Source organism: Anopheles merus, chromosome 2L, assembly GCF_017562075.2.
Source record: "Anopheles merus strain MAF chromosome 2L, AmerM5.1, whole genome shotgun sequence".
NCBI classification, from domain to species: Eukaryota; Metazoa; Arthropoda; class Insecta; order Diptera; family Culicidae; genus Anopheles; species Anopheles merus.
Genome location: NC_054083.1, coordinates 6,835,840 through 6,853,812, shown reverse-complemented (window position 1 = coordinate 6,853,812; position 17,973 = coordinate 6,835,840). Strand labels below are relative to the sequence as shown.

Below are 17,973 nucleotides of genomic sequence, written 5' to 3'. Positions count from 1 at the left end.
TTAAATGAGTCGTGTAGTTGATTTACGGAGGATTCCCCTTCTATCGCTTTCATGTTCAGTTCTATTTTCAGTAAGCTATATCAATCCTCCTTCAAATTAAAAACAAAAATAGTTTATATACTGCGATACTGGAACGTAGCGAACTCTGTTGCAGGTGGTAGGAGATGGTGTTTTTGTTGTTTCTTTTTATCTAGTTCAATATCATCAGCATGCTGTAACTCTGATCTCTCTTGAAATGTCTAACAACATTGCCACGACCCTTAATTATGGATTCCTTTGCACACCTAAGTGGAAAAATAGTTTACCATAAGTAGTTGAACTCCCACGCACGCACGTCACTTGTTTGCTGAATGTTTGCTGATTGATTATTCTGAGTAAGGCAACATAGCATACTTTTACCCTCCAGCACACATATGTTTCAAACAAATGGGATAAAAAAACACAAAGTTAATCAACCTAACCTGCAAGTTTCGTGCATTTTGCCACTTGTGTTACGAACAAATATTTCATCAAATGTACGTTCATTTTCTCCAATATTTCTACAAAACTGAAGTGCGCTTAGTCCTTTTTGCAACAACACTTGTGAAGTTGCTTGTCCTATGGTACGGTTTTGAAGGTTTAGTACACAGTCCGAATGAATCACTGTTTACTCGTTTATATTCAGTACGCTTGTTTCTCACAAATCGAATCGTTTGCTTTTCAATTCAACAGGAGATATACTTGTTTTATCCTCTGTCTCATTCAATGATATCATTCTTAAACATTCCATTACGATTCGATAAGTCATATGCGTCCGTTATTTCATTATTCAAATGCTGCCTTGCATCCTGGCAATTTCTGTTTTAATCCCAGGTCAGCTCATAAAAGCTTCGCTCTTTGCAAAATTTTCGTTTGAACTAAACCTTTTTTCACGCGATTAAACCCGATCTGCATATTACACACACACACACACGCGCACATATTTCTTCCAATAGCATTCGATAGTACAACGTGACAGCTAGTATATTAAAGGTAGAACCATAAACTAAAGCAAGGATTACTGGAGGTTATCAAAGGATTAGTTTATAACATCCAACGCATTCGTTATTCCAATCTCTATCAATTAGAAGAGTGATCAGCAAAACAGTACCATTGCTACTGATCAATACGAATCCAACACTGCTTAGCCAATACGGGATTGACAAAACCGATCGACCGATGTGCGTGTGTCCATGGGCACGGATGTGAGGAGGGATGGATTTGCTTAATCAATCTTTACATTGGAATATATCTTTCGCACAAAGAGATTTGTACCGAAGTACCCCACTGTCCCGCAGATAATACCCAGCGCTCCAGAAAATAATGCCATGTAGCCGAAATAGAACGCTGTCTGGAATAGTCCATACATTCTGCAAACAAAAGAACATTATTATTATTATTTGTTGCAGACCAATGCAGCTGTTTTGTGAACTTACTTCGTTTTGAAGAAGAAATAGTAGAAAGAATACATGTACACATATATTGACGTGGATGCTGCCGACATGAAGCTGGTCCACTGCCATCGATAGTCTTCGGCATTTAATAGGAAGTATGTGCAGACGATCGTCACGCAAACGGTGACAATGATCAGAATCAAAAACACCAGAAGCATGAAACCGTACACATAATAGATTTTATACGCCCAAAATGAGGTGAATATAAAGTACCTATAAACACGAAATTTAAGTTTAAATACATTGCATAATCAATGGTGTCAACATGTTCACATATAACAAAAGGAATTTAAGTTTTGCAAAGAAACTATCGCATAGACAAAGTTGAAACTTACATTTCGATAAATATCGATCCGAACGGTAACACTCCTCCGAGCAGAATAATCACAGCTGGCTCCATAAACCATTTCTTTTCGGGTATAGGCCGCGGAACAGCATTAACGCGACACGGGTAATCTGGTTGGCCGTCCAAATTGCGTCCAACAATCGTTCCAATCAGCGTCAATGGTAAGATTACGAATATACAGATACATGTTACAGCAACCTAGAATCAAGATCACGTTAGTCAAATTTAGTTCAATCAATTTGCATTTAATAGCAAATTGAACTTCTACGTTACCATTGTTCCAAAAGGAATTGCTCGCGAGGCATGATAGTAGATTGCGATAAAGTTGATAAAGAAAGCAGTTCCACACACAAGCGCTGGGACGATGAATGCGGACATAAGCATCTGTTTTATCCATTGCTTTCCTCCCATTCGGGCGTACAGAGACCCTCCAAAGTAACCGTTGATTGGGGAAGTTGCCGCATATACAAAAATCGTCGTCGAAAGCATAGAACCACGCCTATTCATACAAGAACCAAAAGCATTCATATAAAACCAAGTAAATAGAACGTTTTCATAGTTGCTCGCGACGACTGCTACTTACTCAGTATATAGTTCTCCCAATATTGCAAACGTTATGACGCACAACACTACCGATGTCAGTTGATAGCCAGCACCAATTAAGGCAGAAAATAGCATCACGTTCGATGCTGGACGGAATACGTCGCCGTGTATCTGCTTCCATCCGTACTCATCGCCGAGATCGCGCTCCTGTTTGTTTTTCATAAAATCATGCGATTCTCATCCGTTAACAAACAAATAATGCATTAAAAAAAATGCTCACACCTACCATATCATCTGCTTCCTCGTCCTTGCTGTAACGCGCGTAATCTTTCCTCAGCGTGCGCATCAAAATCATCGACACCAGCCCGACAAGGAATATTACCATCATAAAACTGTTGAATATGCTGAACCAATGGATGCGATGCTGGAAGAAATTCGGGTCCAGATACTTATCGAATCGGTCCTCAAACTTGACTGAGCTTGGTTTCCAGTTCACTTCATACGTAAACTTAATCTTCGCTCCCACTCTGAGCAATTCCTTACGCTCCGGGGTAAGCGTAACGTCCACAATCTGTTTGCCATTGTAGCTGATGTCGAACTTTTTGTGGGTATAGATGTAGTACTTCTTGTCCTCCTCCTTGCCGACCACTCCCCATATTGGCAGATCGTCGATGTACATTTGATACCAGTACTGATTCTTCACTGCATATATGAATGCTTTGTGCTTTTCTTCCGTCAAATCTACCATACAAATCTCCGTTGGGCTGATGTCATCTGTAAATAAAGGGTGAAGTTTTATTATATTTCAAATTTCTTTTGTTTGATTGAGGATACCATAAATATTATAATTATATAGTCATTACATTCGCAAAACGATGACCACATTATAGAAATATATACATACTCTAGCTTTTGGGTTTACGGTTCGGTTAGTGTGAATTGAATATAGAACACTTTATAGAACAGTATAATGTTTTGCAACATCATGTTATGCAAATCTACCACTGATTCTACTTGCCTCGCAATTAGAGCCCCTATTTGCAAGGCCATTGCCGTCACGAAATTCCCATTTTACTGTAATTATTACAGTTTTTCTTGTTGTTTAATTATTAAACAGAACTCGTAACGGGTTCATCTCCATCGGTAGTCAAATGACTACAAAAGCAACATGTTGACTAAGAAAGTAATAAATATACCGACAGTCACTGGTGGTATACACCCGTAGCGTTTCCGTTAAGCTTGGAAAGGAAAACATGGATTATTATCGTAATATCGTTTTCACTGTTTATCTTATTCTAGCATTTGTGCAACAGATAATAGCTCAAGATGGTAGATAACAAAACAAAAAAATCCCCGATGATCTCTAGGTGAAGCAAATGACTCTTCACTTGCGCATTATATCTCTTCAGCAACTGCACCCGGAAATCATACCACCACAATACAGTGCCATGTTTGCTGGAGCCTCGAAAGTGCAGCCCATTGCCAACACAGTTCCAAATCCGAACCTTGCAACCCTCATCAACTAGAGGCTACGGTGAAAAATATGCGTTTAATTCACCCCCATACACCGGAACAAGGCTCTACGAACGAACGCCTGCAGTTGGAGCAGTATCGCTGCTTTACATTGTCAGCATCTGCGGGAAAAGGTGAAGCAAAGAAAGTGTTCTACGCCAAAGGATGCACAATGACTGCGAATGATCCCTGTAGCAATTGGGCGAAGGAGAAGATTGCTTCCTGTTTAGTCTGCAAGGGGAACAACTGCAACGCTCCGATGCCGGTAGATATTAGTCACGTGGCGATCAAAGCGAGCAAGAAAAATTGCACAGCTTCAAATAGTAGCACTGCTGCAGAGATTAGTCGTTTTTACTGGATCATTGGCATGGCTATAGTTAGCAGTCGGTACAGTTCCATTTTTAATTAGTGATCTCATCTAATAAAAATTGCAGAACGTTAAAATGTTTAAAACTAAACTAATTTAGATAAATTATTATAGTAATTTTCGCAATATTGCGTTTCAATTAACGAGAATAGCGTTTGAATCTTCAGCTTTGATAAATAATTGACTAATACTATAATTAAACCTAAGGGTGTGTATAATGACAACCGAAAGAACGACCTTATCCTCAATAATTTAGCTTGGCACCAACCACCAATGAATAAAACACCAATGTGCAATGGTGGAAACATGTATCTCCACCTTATCAAGCACTTGAAAATGTTGCAAACTACACGTGTGCTAACAAACTCCGTATGTACAATGTAGGATCTACAGGTGCGCTTTCATGTTCATCGATTAACTTTAAAGCGTTGCTTCATTTCACCACATTTTAGCACACTGTAAAATCCAGCAATCAGCTGCACTTGCCAAAGTATCCAAACACCACGCCGACCACCGATCAAGTGCTTACATTTGTATGTCGGACGTTCCTTCCCCGGCCGATTTGTTCTGAATAATAAACAAACAAATATAATCAGTGCATGAACCCATGAAAGAAATATACAGAGTTTTAGTGGGATGGTTCTACACTCTCGACACACACTACTATTGCAGCAAATGTGTGCTAGGTACTGTTTATGAGTCACGAGGCAAATTTAACTAACCGTCTCCGAGAGCACGAAGAACAGATTCGAACACAGTGCCGTGTGGACAGTGTAGTGGGAAGTGTGGTCCATAAGCGCGAATGATAAGCGTTCACGTTTGCCTAGATGGCAAAGATATAAATACTGCTACTGCAGCAGACCGATGCTTGCAGTTGCATTTACAAAGTAGCATCGTTCAGTGCGTTTTGTTCGAGTGATATTTGAATTGAAAAGCATTTGTAGGGAACGTTTTTACGATCAAAGATATTGAAAATGCTGTGCTCAAGATCATCTATATTTTACGCAGTGTTTGCGTTTATTTTCGTATCGGTGTTGCATGACGGTACGTGTGATTAAAATTGTGCATTCTTTCAAAGCGTTTTACTCACTTCACTGTTTACGTTTTTTTGACACCTAGCCATGGCATTGCAATGTCGCAACTGTCTAAGCTCAAAAAGCTTCGCAGAGTGTGAAAAGATGGGAGAAGTAGTCGAATGTAATTCCACGATTGTCAATCAAAACCACCAATCCTTCCTGCCAGATAATCCGACTTTGCCACAAGGCAATTGGACTGAATTTAAATGCTACCAATTGCAAGTCGCTCGGTTGCACCAAAACAACTCTGACACCGGATTGCGCGGATACGCTCGGGGATGTACTTTTCTGCACGTAAACTTTTGCAACGGTTGGACCAGCACCCTAAACCTTACCAGTTGCTCAACGTGCACGTCGGACAACTGTGACCAACACCTTCCTACGGTAGCACCCGAGCTCCCAACAACAACTACTACGAAAAAACCATCTTCTAATGGAGCAAATGTATTAACGTGGCGAAACCTCTCCAGTTTAGGTTGTCTGAGCGTCGTGATCATTCTTCTAGCAGCACGATAATTTTAATAAACATATAAATAGCAAACAAACAAACAAAGACCCGTAAACAAGAGACCATCATCTATCTTAGAGGGATTGCATTACAGCAATTATCCCCAGTACGCGATACTCGATTTACGCGAATTTGCTGCATGCGATTCCTCTAAATTTGACAGCACGATGTGTTTTTTGAATATATTTTAATAATTTGAAATATTTTATGCTTCCATCGATTTATGAATTTCAATCATCTTCAAAAACCATGTTGCGTCGAATTTGTGTAAATGATGCCTGTTTACAATAAAAATATTTAATTCAAAACTCTGTTTCGACATTTATCGACCCTTGAACCAGTAGTACAAACTATTTTTCCATAGGAATTCCCGAAAGGAATACGCGAAAATTTGAGATCAGTGCTGCAAAATGTCATGAGCATCACGAGATGTTCGCCAACGAAAACAATGAACATATCTGAGGTGGCTTGATGCTCATTGCTGATACTCAATGAACGTGCGTCATGACCACCTTCCCGAATACGACATACGAATGCTTGTGTCCAACGCTATAATCTGACTGATAAGCTGAGTTTAATACCGGCGCAAGCATAATCATGATTTTTCCTGGCTGTGAACAGTGCTGCCAAATGCCACTGTTTGAGTCACCAACATTCATGACTGAAACCGAAGCTCAAATCAGCTTACGTACACAACTGAGATGATCAGAAATGAGACCTAAACAGTTGGTGGATTAATCACATGCTTGGTGACATTTTGGTTAGCGCCCAACTCTTCATCACTCACTTGGTCACGACATTTTCTGTCGATGATAATCACGACATTCTTGGAACATGGCTTGGCGTGTGGTCCCACTCAACAAAATGAGCATGCTTTTTCGCTATGTCTGCTTCGATGGTGTGTCGAGTCAAACAAAGCGAGAAACCATGCTACTTTTGTTTCTTGGAACCACTCGCAGGCACTGCATATCTCTCATGACTATCGCGATGATCTTCTTCTTCTTTGGCTCAACAACCGATGCCGGTCAAGGCCTGCCAACACACTTGTGGGGTTGGCTTTCAGTGACTTATTGATTTCCCCCCATAGCAGGATAGTCAGTCCTACGTATGGCGGCACGGTCTATTTGGGGCTTGAAGCCATGACGGGCATGTTGTTAAGTCGTACGAGTTGACGACTGTACCATGAGACCGGCTCTATCGCGATGATCACCGACTGAAAATGTCGCGACCAAGTGACTGTTGGTTGCACACAATGTTGGTGTGATGGTCGCAACAACTGTTTGATTCTCACATCTCACAATCACAGTAGAGTTCGGCACGGTGATATGATTTTGTTTCAGTCGGAATTTATCATGACTATTTCAGTGACTTTTTGCTGAACTGATCACAGTAAAAAAAGTTATAACATAGTGAATGACCAAGCGTTGGTCGCAAAAATGTCACGAAGTATGCATTAATCAAACCAATCGTTAAGAGTATCACCTCTCACTATCACAATGACATGCGTGACGCTGACATGGATTTTTTTCAGTCAGATTTTTTATGACATTGACATTTTGCAGCACTGCTTGAGATACGCGATTGTGCTTGGTCGCGTACGAAAGTGTATATCGGATAATGACTGTGTCTGGTATTATTGAATCCGTTCGTAGTGGCGTCGTAAATCACGACACTCATTTTCCTAACGTACTAGATCGTTGCTACAGTTATTCACCACGACGTTGTAGGACCGGGTGCAAGAAATGTGTTGCCATCCCTAGAATTTCATGTGAGCGCCGTACGTTCCCGTTACGAACGGATTCAATAATACCAGCCTGTATAACAGTTTATAAAGGTAAGTGTCGATCAATCCACACCGTTCGCAAACGCAGAGTCAGTTTTAAACGCATTATACTTAATACTAACGACCGTATAACGGATAATTTAATGATTACAACTATTAATATCTCCTTCTTTACAAATGCATTGGCAGATCGTTTTGATCGAATAAATGAAACCTATGGCCAATATGGAATGACAAAATGATCAATCAATTAATGGCATTCCTGGATTGAACATACTACACTGGAGGTAATAATTCAATTTTGATTAAGTTCCTTAAAGTTCCTTAATGCTCTTAAGAATAAACCAGGCTACCATATTTAATTTTCTGGCATTCTGGCAATTTTGTCTCATTCTGGCCATATGTGATATTTGTTCCACATATTGCATAAAGTGGGCAATTATATTTTATTCTTAAAATATGATACGTTGATTATTGTTGACCGAGCCATGCCACACCAACGTGCTCTATCGTTAGCAGGCCAACAAGAGAGAGAGAAAGATAAAGAAAGAAAGAAAGAGAGAGAGAGAAAGAGAGCGAGAGAAAGAGAGAGAGAGAGAGAGAGAGAGAGAGAGAGCGAGAGAAAGAGAGAGAGATAGATAGAGAGAGAGAGAGATAGAGAGAGAGAGCGAGAGAAAGAGAGAGAGAGAGAAAGAGAGAGAGAGAGAGAGATAGAGAGAGAGAGAGAGAGAGAGAGAGAGAGAGAGAGAGGGAGAGGGAGAGAGTTTTAGCAGAAACCTAGCTAAAGAATTTCATCTACGACGTATGAGGTAAGTTTTCTAAAAAGTGGTCCAAGGATCTGCCCAGAACGCCTCAAAGTCACAATAGAGGTTACCGCCACTATAGGTCCAGAATACATGGAAATGTTGTGACAACATTTCAACAATGCAATCATTATTGCAACAAATAATCTTTTTTTAAGGGAGATGGGTCGTGCCGGCCTATACAGGCTTTCGAGACTTATTGAGCCGAAGGTCCGAATTGATACAGGGTTTTCCGATAGAACTCAAAACCGCAAGACACTTTGATGAATCTGCGGGAGTAAATCGCAAGACTGCGGAACGATGCGTGAAAACGTTGACGATACCAAGATCTGCGGATTTTTATCGCAAGACTGCGGCATACTTTTTCGGTAACAGCTTTCAAATGGTATATTTGCTTCAAAATGAAATTTCGGTTTCAACACATGATTTTTTACACATAACAAGGAACCGTCAAACTCAATCTAGCTTGAGTCGTGTTCATAAAATTATCAAAAATTGTCTGTAGCCGGTCAAAGTCGGCTCCAGCTTCGGAGTCGTTTTGCTCATCACTACTGTATACACACACACTTCACAGGCTTAATACATGAAGTGATAGGATTTATACATGACATACATACATTTATACATGACCTGTTATTTACTCATTCCGTCCTTTTTAAGAAAATTGTGTTTTGACAGCAATTTAAAAACAAAATCCATTCCAATAAAAGAGTTTAGCAGCCATGCATTAAATTAAATAATTTTGTTAACAAATCGCACGCAATCGCTTATTGGCACACCAGAAACACATCGACTTTTGAAAGGATTATGAAGATCTTTTCCGCCAAAACATATTGTTTTCAATATTTATAGGGTGCCTGAGAAGAAGATCGGTTGTTGGCCGTCGTTCTACTCCTTCTACTTCTTCATTCTTTAGACTAAGCCATCAATGAGCTTGGTTTATCTGTGACAATTGATTTATCCATAATTGAAGGAGAAGTTAATCCTACACATATGGGGAGCACGGTCGATACAGGACTTGAGCACATATACAAGGACATGTTGCTAGATATTGCGACCTGACATGGGTACCACGGAAGCCAAGCCGATCGTCGACCAAAACCAAGAAACACGGTACCTGTTATACGAAAAATCGTTAATAAGCAGTTTTTCTTAATGTTTCGAAACAATGTACTGATATAGCACATAAATTGTAAAACGCGAAATACCCTGTAGCCTTTATGTTAGAATGCAATTCAATAATTAATTTTATGGTCAAAAACCATCCACTTGAATCAAATTTTCACATGCATTCGGTATGTTTTGGTTCAAAATCTCATAGTGCTGTTTTAAGCTTTTACTAAAATGTGACAGATAAAGTAGAGCAATTATTCCACTTAAAAAGCTTTATCGAGGCCTAGAAAGATTGTGTATTGAATGGTATCTAAGTTTTTAGTTTAACTTGGAAAATGGTTGAAACGTTTAACGTTTAATTGGTTGAATTAAACATAGTCACTAAAACTATGGCGGTACATCAAAATAACTCAATAAACTCGATTTTGATATACCTGAATGAAGAACCGAGTGACAACATCTCACAGGTTCTAACAGTATGGGACGCCTGGAAATACTGATTTTTTTTTTCGTGTTGCCAGCGATAGATCATATTTACAGCTAGCAAAAAGCTGCTGAAACAGTACAGTACATGACACTAAATTAATGACATACATACATGACACTACAAAAAAATATAGTTTTGTAGAAGATAATTCCAGAATGTAAATGTTAGTTGAATCAGAATGTAAATGATAATTGATTAAGAAAATGATGAAAAACAAAACCCCAAAAATAACCAAACCACGATTCTATTCATCTATCAACTATCATCTATTCAACGAATGAATAAATATTAGATGTAGAGGTATATGGACCAATTAGAATGTGCACCTACCTTTGAAATCGATGTCATAGCCACTGAATTCCAACTCAACTCCCTGGAGAGCCTCACTCATAGTTTCGTGGTAATGATTGATCGATTGTTTGGCACCGACACAGAATGGTAGCGAAAAGTACGCGTACGTCTCTTGCCGATTATGGTACGGTCCGACGGTGTTCATCCATAGTACAACCTCCTCATGGTCTTCATACTAAAATAAAAGACACAAGCGATCAGTGTTAAATGATAAGCTTGCCATGGCAAAACCACAGCGAAGCGGATCGAAGGGACAACATAATCATGATAATTAGTCCCATCCTTACCATATGATTGTGCTCATCTGCTCCGACATCGGTGACAATCAGCGAGACGGTAACCGCCACGACGCACCAACACCACCACCTCCACAACGTTGAATAGGACGACCTCATCTTGGAAATGTTCGTGCGATCTATTTTACTACCGAACGGCTCACACCACATCCAACTATCTGACCAGATTGTGATCTACCGCATATGCTAGCTATTGCCGAATGTGCCGGAACATCCACGACGGAAAGTTTTGTTTTGGTAGCATCAGTAGGCCTAGCGCAACGGGGAATGCAGCTCACTGACACATCGCATCCGTCCGATTCGGCGATGGGAGCGATTTGGATTCCGGCAACACTAATCTAATTGATCGTCACAAATACCGCTAACTCCTTAACTGTACTTTTTCCGTTTCACTAAAACAGTGACACACGTACAAGGGTGTGAAAAATGGTATTATTTACTTTTCTTGCTGAATATACCCCTCGGAAGTTCGGTGGCACCCGTCGCAAAACATCGGGGCGAAAAACACGTACACAGAAACCGATTTGCGAGCAGATGCGTAGACGAATCGTCCCGATTTGACATTTCCATTTATTTTGACAGCTATTTCTCGGCCAAGCTAAATAGAGCTAAGATGCAATATATGGCACCGTGCACACAAGCTAGCGAATTGCAAAAGACTCAATTGAAAGATCACTCATGTGAGTGGACTTCATATGGAGCGATATACAAAAAACTATATCTTTTCTGCTATTTCTTGCTAAAATCTCTGCTAAAATAGTACATCTTTTTATTCACAAATTTATGTTGCCTCATTTTAACAATGTTCCTGTTGTTTTAAATTTTATTGCAACATGAACAGCAGGATCAAAACTGTTAGCAAATGAGCTACGCTGCAGGTACCACAAAAAAAAATATTTTCTTTTTTTTTACCTTGTTCGCTGCAATAATAGACGGTGCATAAGAACAAAGCGAAACATAATCACGACGAATTACATTCTTTGGTACTTCGAGTCAATTTTATTATACAAAATCAGAAATTGGATGGTTTACCAAAACAAACATAACATTTCACAAGTGCGTCACTATATTAAATTTTAATTTCGAGACAAACTCAATAAAATATGGAACAATACCGCACAAAACACGAACATACCACATCTATTCACTTTCGAGAACTGAGCGAAGAGCTGGAAAACATGTTCAGTGTAACCCAAAATAGTGTATGTAAGCACGCAAAGTTGCAAATAAAGTTAATGGCGTGCGAGAGCTGAATGCTACTCGAAGACTACACCTCTACGGCGATCCTTTTCCGTCAAAACGCTCAATTTCCTTGCTGATCGTTCTCTATTACTAAGGATGTAAATCAAATCGTGAAAGCACTGTACTGAGTGTCATATTTCACACCTCACACATGAAGCTATGCTTTTTGTTCGACGTGTTTGTTTTTTCCATTTACCCGCAGGACTGCAATTGTATCACATTATGATCGACAATAGAACGTTTCAAAAGGGAAGAATGGAGCACGCAGACATACTGGCAGTGTCCTCCCGAAATATCATAAAATCTGCTCCGTGTTGTGTGTGTGTGTGTGTGTGTGTTTTTTCTGCAGCCGCCATCATCATCTTCGCTTACTAAGTTACCTGCGCATCCTGCTCAATAGAAAACATGCGCGGCCATCCGATGCTAAAATACTGCAGGGTGTTTTACTACAGTAGCACAAAATCGCTAATGTTTTTCTTCGGCTGGCACAGTGCCTCTGGCATCAGGTCAACTAGCTTGTTAAACAACAAACATCGGCGTATCTTCATCTCGAACTGTTGATCGATAGCTCGATTGCGCGCCATTCCACCGCTCGAACGGGATGTCGAGGGTGTGGGTGCATTGGCTTCTATCGCAGCCCGCCCACCGTCGGCATCCTTTGCGGCATTCGGCTTTTGGGGAACGGTTGAGTTCGCGGCCGAACTATTTCCCTCTAGCTTCTCGGGCGGCTGTTGTGCTGCAGCACCTTGCTGGGGTTGATTTTGCGAGCAATCGCTACTGCTCATCGAGCTAATGCTGGATGTGTCGGCTTCATCGACACTTTTCGGTGATTCAACGCGCATCACTTTGGCCAGGTTTTCCTCCTCCTTGTGACCGTCATCATCGGCCCGTTGTTGTTTATGCTTGTTACCGCCAACGGGAGCACTTGCGGAAGCGGTTGAAGCGAGCGGACAGGTCAGCAGGCTCGTCGGTTCGGTTTCGCCGTCCACCGTATCGGACTTGAACAACAACGAGGCCAGCTTGTGAAATTCTTTCAACTGAACGGGATCACTGTGATCGATGATGTCGTACAGCTTCGTTTGCAGGTACAGTATTGCCGACAGGGGGTCGTTTTTAGTGATCTCTTCGTACTCTTGCTTCCTTAGCAGGTATTTACAGTAGCGCAGTATGTTGCCCCGGTTCGGTTTCTCGAGCCGTAGCACCCAAAAATCGTCCAACCGAACGTTCGAGTTAGTTCCAGGATTACCACCGAACAGGAAATGCACTTGGTTGGAGGTGTCGTACACGATCTGGTGCGCATACCGTGGGCATGGCTCATGGCAGGAGGTTTGACTCTTCTGGTAACAATTTTCCCCATTCGAATGCTCACTCTTATACACGCAGCACCATTCTTTCTTCGACAGCGAGAATAACCAGAAGGAATTGATGTTCAAATCACGCCGCTCCTTCTCTTTGCTTAGACTCTACAAGTGGAAAGGATACACACAAAAGAAACTCGCCGATAAGCTTACCATATTCACCAATTCATATTAGATGGCATTTAAATTTACCGTTAAAACGTATATCTCGTCCTTTTCACAATCAATCGTTGCTCGTTGCGTGAATCCCGATTGGGGAACATTTTTCGTGTCGGTATTATTGTTCTCAGGGGTCATGTTCGAGAGCTCGTTCGTGTTCACGTCGTAGATCAGAAAGTCCGTCATGTAGTCCTTGCCTCGCTGACCACCGAAGATGTACAGCTTACGATGTTTCTATTAAAAAGATGCAAAGAAAAACACGTCAATATGGTTTATCGTTATTTACCCTCTACCTTTTTCGATAGATTTTGATCAGCGGCCAAACATATTTTTAGAAACCGGTCCATTGCGATATTCTACCGATATGCTTGAATTATTTGGCACAGAAACCAAGGATTCCGTTGTTTCCGATCTAAAATATGCTAATTCTGTGTTTATTTTTCTTTTAAAAAACAACAACTCTAGGACACGTTTACCAATTTAAACCCAAACCTGCTTTTATACTTACATGATGGAACAGCATTGAATGAGTTACTCTAGACCGAATGCTCTGGACGTAGGGGCTGGAAGCGGTCGGGTGCTCACAGTCGACGAGTATGTGCGCCCAGGTGTTGGTACTAATGTGGTAAGAAAACAGCCCCGAATACCGATACTGACCAGTCGTTTCCTCCTCGTTTCTAAACGACAAAGAAACTCTGTAACTTGTACGTAAATGTACATGCAACGGAAATAAGGCAGGCAAAAACGAAAATAAAATAAAACACATTTCAACTACGATGGATACAAACAATAAGTTCCGCGATAACAAATAGCGCCATGCGGTATGAAGAAGTAGCGTGCGTGTTGCGTGCAAATGATATGTAAACTACTTTCAAATAAAGCAATCAAATAGAGCAATCAATACAAATACATACTTCGGCTCGAGGATGCGGCCCCCAAATACGTAGATCGTCTGCTTGTCCACATCGATGCACATCTGATGATCGAACACAAGCTGCGGGCCGCCGACCTGGCTGGTGTCGTTACAGATCAGGAACCACGTTTTGGTGATGGTATTGTACAGGTAAAAATCGCTGTTAATGTTCTCTTCCGTACGTGATGCACTGTCCAGGTAGCGGCCGAGCATGAAAATTTGCGAATTCCGTGTATCGTACACCATCTTGTGACACGCTCGGGGCGTCGGTCCGTCCAATAGCTCGGAGCGCTCGTGGATCAGCGTCCACCGGTTATTCTTCACATCGTACGACCAGAGATCGCTCAGATCCTCGTTCCCATCCCATCCACCGTATAGATATATTGTGCTAGTCATTGGATCGATGATCAACTGATGGCCACCCCGACGCCCTGGCCGGGGTTCGTTCTCCGGCGTCAGCTGCAAACTCCACTGGGGCTTGTACTCCTGTCTCTCGAGGTAGTTATCCATTAGGCCGTCTGGGTGGTGGAGGGCCGTAAAAGGAAAGTAGGGAAAAAACGAGAAAAGGTAATTATCTAATAAGCGTGCGATTGCTTCCGGGACAACTTACAACTACGACCCAGAACGACTTACTTTCAATAAAACCAACCAGCATCTCTTCAGTCTTCTTAAAATCCCCTCTATTTACAAGCGTTTCGTGCAGCTCCGTCATCTTTTCGTCCTCCAGCTTAACGCCCGTCTCCTCTTGCAATGCGCTGAACGAGTTTACATATCCCTGCTGCCGACAGTGCTTCAAAAAGAGTCGAACGATCTCCACCTCTCGCAGCATGTTGTACTTTCGCAAGTTTGACAAAATGAACATAGAATCCTCGATGCCCAGCAGCTCGACGTACCAGATGCAAAAGTTGAAGCTTGGACCCCATGACAGTAGCGGAACGATCTGAATGAACTTGATCGGCAACAGCTCGCCGGAATTTGTGCGATGCTTTAAGTTGAACGTTTCCGGCACTGAATCGTTCCTTAAACCGCTGAGATAGGACGAATAGTGTAAAGGGGACACAAATTTGCAAAGGGATCAGTACATTTCTTAAATCATTTCCCCCACTGCTGATGTATGTTTTACCCTTCGAATAGCAACACCATTCGCTCCTCTTCCAGTCCACCAAGGATTTTGAATTTGCGCAGATTGCAGACATGCGTTTTCTCGTACTTTCCAAACTTAATCTTCGTCACGATCGCTGGCCGTTCCAGCTTCAAGACCAAATATTGGGGCGGTGTGTTGGTGTTCGATGACCAGCGTGACGTTTGGTTCGATGGGTTGTCCTCTCGAATGTTTCTACAATAGTAAATTTGGGATAGAAATGTTTAACAACACATATTTTAACGATAGCCGTTTATTTTCAAAGCCCAGCTTCTACCCATAGGAAGTTGTACGAGTTCTTTTAGGACTAGAATTGAAGAGGTTCCACCTCCACCACCTTCCTCTCCAAATCACCGAAATTGAAACAATTGTTTATCATCAAACTACCCAAAATATGCAACTCCGGCGATGACGCAGGTTTTGCTACCGTGCGACGCCCGGCACGAGGGAACCCGATTGATAAATAAATAAATATGCATAACAATGAGCAAACCATTACGAAATTCGCCAAACGGGCGGTCAACAGCGACGGCAACGACAGCTTCTATTCGCGCTATTTTTACACCCTTCGCCAATGAACCTGTTCGTTTCAATGCAAATGCACTGCGGTTCACCTTCAAGCTGCCCCTCCTCTCCCGCTGCACCTGGCGCATAACACTTTTCAAGCACAACAAACTCATACCCTCACCAATACACCCAAGCGCTCCCAGCGCTTAATCGCCATCAAAAAATGATGCGCCATCGCCCGAAAGCACAGGCAATCCAAGCATGCGATTATTTTGCGCGTAGCGTAAAGAACTGCACCATGCCAACAAGTACCAAAATTTGCGATAACCCAAGAATGATTGTTTTCTTCTACTTCTTCCACCTTGCGATGCTGTCGCGTAGGCCGTCTGCTTTTGCAGCAGGGAGAGCTACCGGCGCCATTCCCTGCCATGCGGTAGTAGCGTTCTTGATCAAGCATTCACAGGCGATTGTACTATCTTTAAATTACTGCTACCGTACTTACTCCGGCAAATACGACGACGAATAGCTCGAGTATTTGTAAATATCGTAGTCTAGCTTTTTTATGTCCGAAATTGTTCCAGCCATTTCTCTGCTATGCTGACACTGCTGACTCAATGGATGGTGGTTTTAAGGGTGCGTTCCCGTGTCAATTACTTTCAATCGCAGTTTGTTTCACTTTGTACACTTAATCTGTTTGGTAAGAATTGTATTGTTGCAAGCGAGACCAATCTTGGCGGCACGCAATTGTCGAAAAGATGGAAATTTTGCCAAACGAAACTACACCTTGCGCTACGTGATTACCTCCTCCGAACACAGTACACCAACACAACTCCAACAATTGCTGTACCGCACACGGTTGACAGATGGTGTGGCAGTTTTGCATTGGTATTGGTGACACCACTGTCGGCATCGACTGTCAGTTGCGTTTCTTCCGCACCGGGGGCCCAATGTTTTGATGCCAGTGAATCGGTGTCTTATTTTTGCAAATATCGCACTCACGCTCCGTTCTTAACTTTCTACCGCATTTCTGTCTCACGTTTTCGTGAAACACACCACTGTTTGCGATGAACAAAATCGTCAATGTATTCCTTGGCCGAGTAGCTTGCTATACAGTGGTAAGTACGATATCGAGGTGTACGCGATGGACACTGGTGGTAATGTTTTCACCTCTCACCTTTCAGAGGACTTCTCAGCTATGTGTGGGCCGTTTCTACGGCACTGCCGGCAATGACCCCAAAATTCCAAAAAATGTGATCGAGCATCTGAACACAGCCCAAGAGCAGCAAACCAATGGAGTTGTATACGACAAGAAACCGTTCCGAATGGAGCTGGAAGAGGGTAACGGAACTGGTCCATAAATGACGTCTATTACCTAACCTCGTCTCGTCGCTAGGGAAATTTTTAATTGTTTGTTACTTTTTCTTATCATATTAAAGGAAAGCGTTATTCCTGGTGCCTATGTGGGCGCTCCAAAGGTCAACCGCTATGCGATGGAACGCATAAGCTAGTGCAATATAAAATCACGCAGCGGTACGTTGTTCACTGTGCAGCGGGATGGTGGCGATGATGATACCATGTGCTCGTATAATACTCAACGCTACTTTACACTATTTCAGCCCCATTCGGTTTCAGGTGGAAAAATCCGGCACATATTGGCTGTGCAATTGCAAGCAGACGAAAAATCGACCGTTCTGTGATGGAACGCACAAATGTGAAGAAGTTCAGAAAACCGCTGGAAAATAGTTTCAGCATATCAAGCTAGAACCAACGAACAACATTTCTTGTTACTCTACATTATTGTTGGCATTCTGTATCGTAGTTTAGCAAACAGAATAAAACATAGATACGTACAATACAACAAAATAATCTCGATATGATCCTGCGAAAATTTATTTTTCGTTATTATGTGCTGATTTGTCATCATTTCTTTTACCGACCAAAACACAAACTAAACAACACCATTTTCATCCTTATTTGTTTGTTTAGCATTTTTCTA

General features: G+C 41.7%; 5 protein-coding genes across 7 annotated transcripts; 3 read left to right on the top strand and 2 right to left on the bottom strand.

Annotated features, from left to right (window-relative positions):
* Positions 1 to 17: 17 nt before the first annotated feature.
* Positions 18 to 11,234, bottom strand: LOC121592928 (transmembrane 9 superfamily member 3). The gene is made up of 8 exons (XM_041914853.1): positions 10,649 to 11,234; positions 10,341 to 10,536; positions 2,648 to 3,135; positions 2,402 to 2,568; positions 2,092 to 2,317; positions 1,808 to 2,016; positions 1,455 to 1,685; positions 18 to 1,388 (listed from the first exon to the last, which is right to left on the bottom strand). Exons 1-8 carry the CDS (start codon positions 10,805 to 10,807, stop codon positions 1,244 to 1,246), a joined length of 1,821 nt encoding a protein of 606 aa, XP_041770787.1. The 5' UTR covers positions 10,808 to 11,234; the 3' UTR covers positions 18 to 1,243.
* LOC121592930 lies at positions 3,564 to 4,547 on the top strand. The gene is made up of 2 exons (XM_041914864.1): positions 3,564 to 3,690; positions 3,771 to 4,547. The coding sequence occupies exons 1-2, from the start codon at positions 3,615 to 3,617 to the stop codon at positions 4,280 to 4,282; spliced, it is 588 nt and encodes a 195-aa protein (XP_041770798.1). The 5' UTR covers positions 3,564 to 3,614; the 3' UTR covers positions 4,283 to 4,547.
* Positions 4,987 to 6,149, top strand: LOC121592931. Its single transcript, XM_041914865.1, has 2 exons — positions 4,987 to 5,284; positions 5,360 to 6,149. The coding sequence occupies exons 1-2, from the start codon at positions 5,215 to 5,217 to the stop codon at positions 5,830 to 5,832; spliced, it is 543 nt and encodes a 180-aa protein (XP_041770799.1). The 5' UTR covers positions 4,987 to 5,214; the 3' UTR covers positions 5,833 to 6,149.
* Positions 11,235 to 12,088: 854 nt separating the features above from the next.
* LOC121592926 (muskelin) lies at positions 12,089 to 16,811 on the bottom strand. 3 transcript variants are annotated; one of them, XM_041914843.1, is made up of 7 exons: positions 16,480 to 16,811; positions 15,453 to 15,665; positions 14,963 to 15,357; positions 14,331 to 14,847; positions 13,925 to 14,117; positions 13,450 to 13,650; positions 12,089 to 13,362 (listed from the first exon to the last, which is right to left on the bottom strand). In XM_041914843.1, the coding sequence occupies exons 1-7, from the start codon at positions 16,560 to 16,562 to the stop codon at positions 12,346 to 12,348; spliced, it is 2,619 nt and encodes an 872-aa protein (XP_041770777.1). In that variant the 5' UTR covers positions 16,563 to 16,811; the 3' UTR covers positions 12,089 to 12,345. The 3 variants fall into 3 exon arrangements, with proteins under 3 accessions (XP_041770777.1, XP_041770778.1, XP_041770780.1); XM_041914844.1 differs by having other exon boundaries at positions 13,925 to 14,111; XM_041914846.1 differs by having other exon boundaries at positions 13,925 to 14,093; positions 16,480 to 16,810.
* Positions 16,812 to 16,890: 79 nt separating this feature from the next.
* On the top strand, positions 16,891 to 17,832 carry LOC121592932 (CDGSH iron-sulfur domain-containing protein 3, mitochondrial). Its single transcript, XM_041914866.1, has 4 exons — positions 16,891 to 17,092; positions 17,159 to 17,315; positions 17,414 to 17,507; positions 17,594 to 17,832. Exons 1-4 carry the CDS (start codon positions 17,042 to 17,044, stop codon positions 17,718 to 17,720), a joined length of 429 nt encoding a protein of 142 aa, XP_041770800.1. The 5' UTR covers positions 16,891 to 17,041; the 3' UTR covers positions 17,721 to 17,832.
* The last annotated feature ends 141 nt before the right edge of the window (positions 17,833 to 17,973 follow it).

Excerpts from the sequence above, each read along its gene's own strand:
- LOC121592930 (XM_041914864.1), top strand. The coding sequence starts at position 3,615 with ATGGATTATTATCGTAATATCGTTTTCACTGTTTATCTTATTCTAGCA. Across the intron at positions 3,691-3,770 it reads ACAGATAATAGCTCAAGATG|CAACTGCACCCGGAAATCAT; the intron begins GTAGATAACAAA and ends ATATCTCTTCAG.
- LOC121592931 (XM_041914865.1), top strand. The coding sequence starts at position 5,215 with ATGCTGTGCTCAAGATCATCTATATTTTACGCAGTGTTTGCGTTTATT. Across the intron at positions 5,285-5,359 it reads CGTATCGGTGTTGCATGACG|CCATGGCATTGCAATGTCGC; the intron begins GTACGTGTGATT and ends TTTGACACCTAG.
- LOC121592928 (XM_041914853.1), bottom strand. The coding sequence starts at position 10,807 with ATGTGGTGTGAGCCGTTCGGTAGTAAAATAGATCGCACGAACATTTCC. Across the intron at positions 2,318-2,401 it reads TTGGGAGAACTATATACTGA|GCGTGGTTCTATGCTTTCGA; the intron begins GTAAGTAGCAGT and ends TTGTATGAATAG. Across the intron at positions 2,017-2,091 it reads CAATTCCTTTTGGAACAATG|GTTGCTGTAACATGTATCTG; the intron begins GTAACGTAGAAG and ends TCTTGATTCTAG.
- LOC121592926 (XM_041914843.1), bottom strand. The coding sequence starts at position 16,562 with ATGGCTGGAACAATTTCGGACATAAAAAAGCTAGACTACGATATTTAC. Across the intron at positions 14,848-14,962 it reads GCTGGTTGGTTTTATTGAAA|ACGGCCTAATGGATAACTAC; the intron begins GTAAGTCGTTCT and ends TCCACCACCCAG. Across the intron at positions 14,118-14,330 it reads GGCCGCATCCTCGAGCCGAA|TTACAGAGTTTCTTTGTCGT; the intron begins GTATGTATTTGT and ends TTTACGTACAAG.
- LOC121592932 (XM_041914866.1), top strand. The coding sequence starts at position 17,042 with ATGAACAAAATCGTCAATGTATTCCTTGGCCGAGTAGCTTGCTATACA. Across the intron at positions 17,093-17,158 it reads GAGTAGCTTGCTATACAGTG|AGGACTTCTCAGCTATGTGT; the intron begins GTAAGTACGATA and ends CTCACCTTTCAG. Across the intron at positions 17,316-17,413 it reads CCGAATGGAGCTGGAAGAGG|GAAAGCGTTATTCCTGGTGC; the intron begins GTAACGGAACTG and ends ATCATATTAAAG.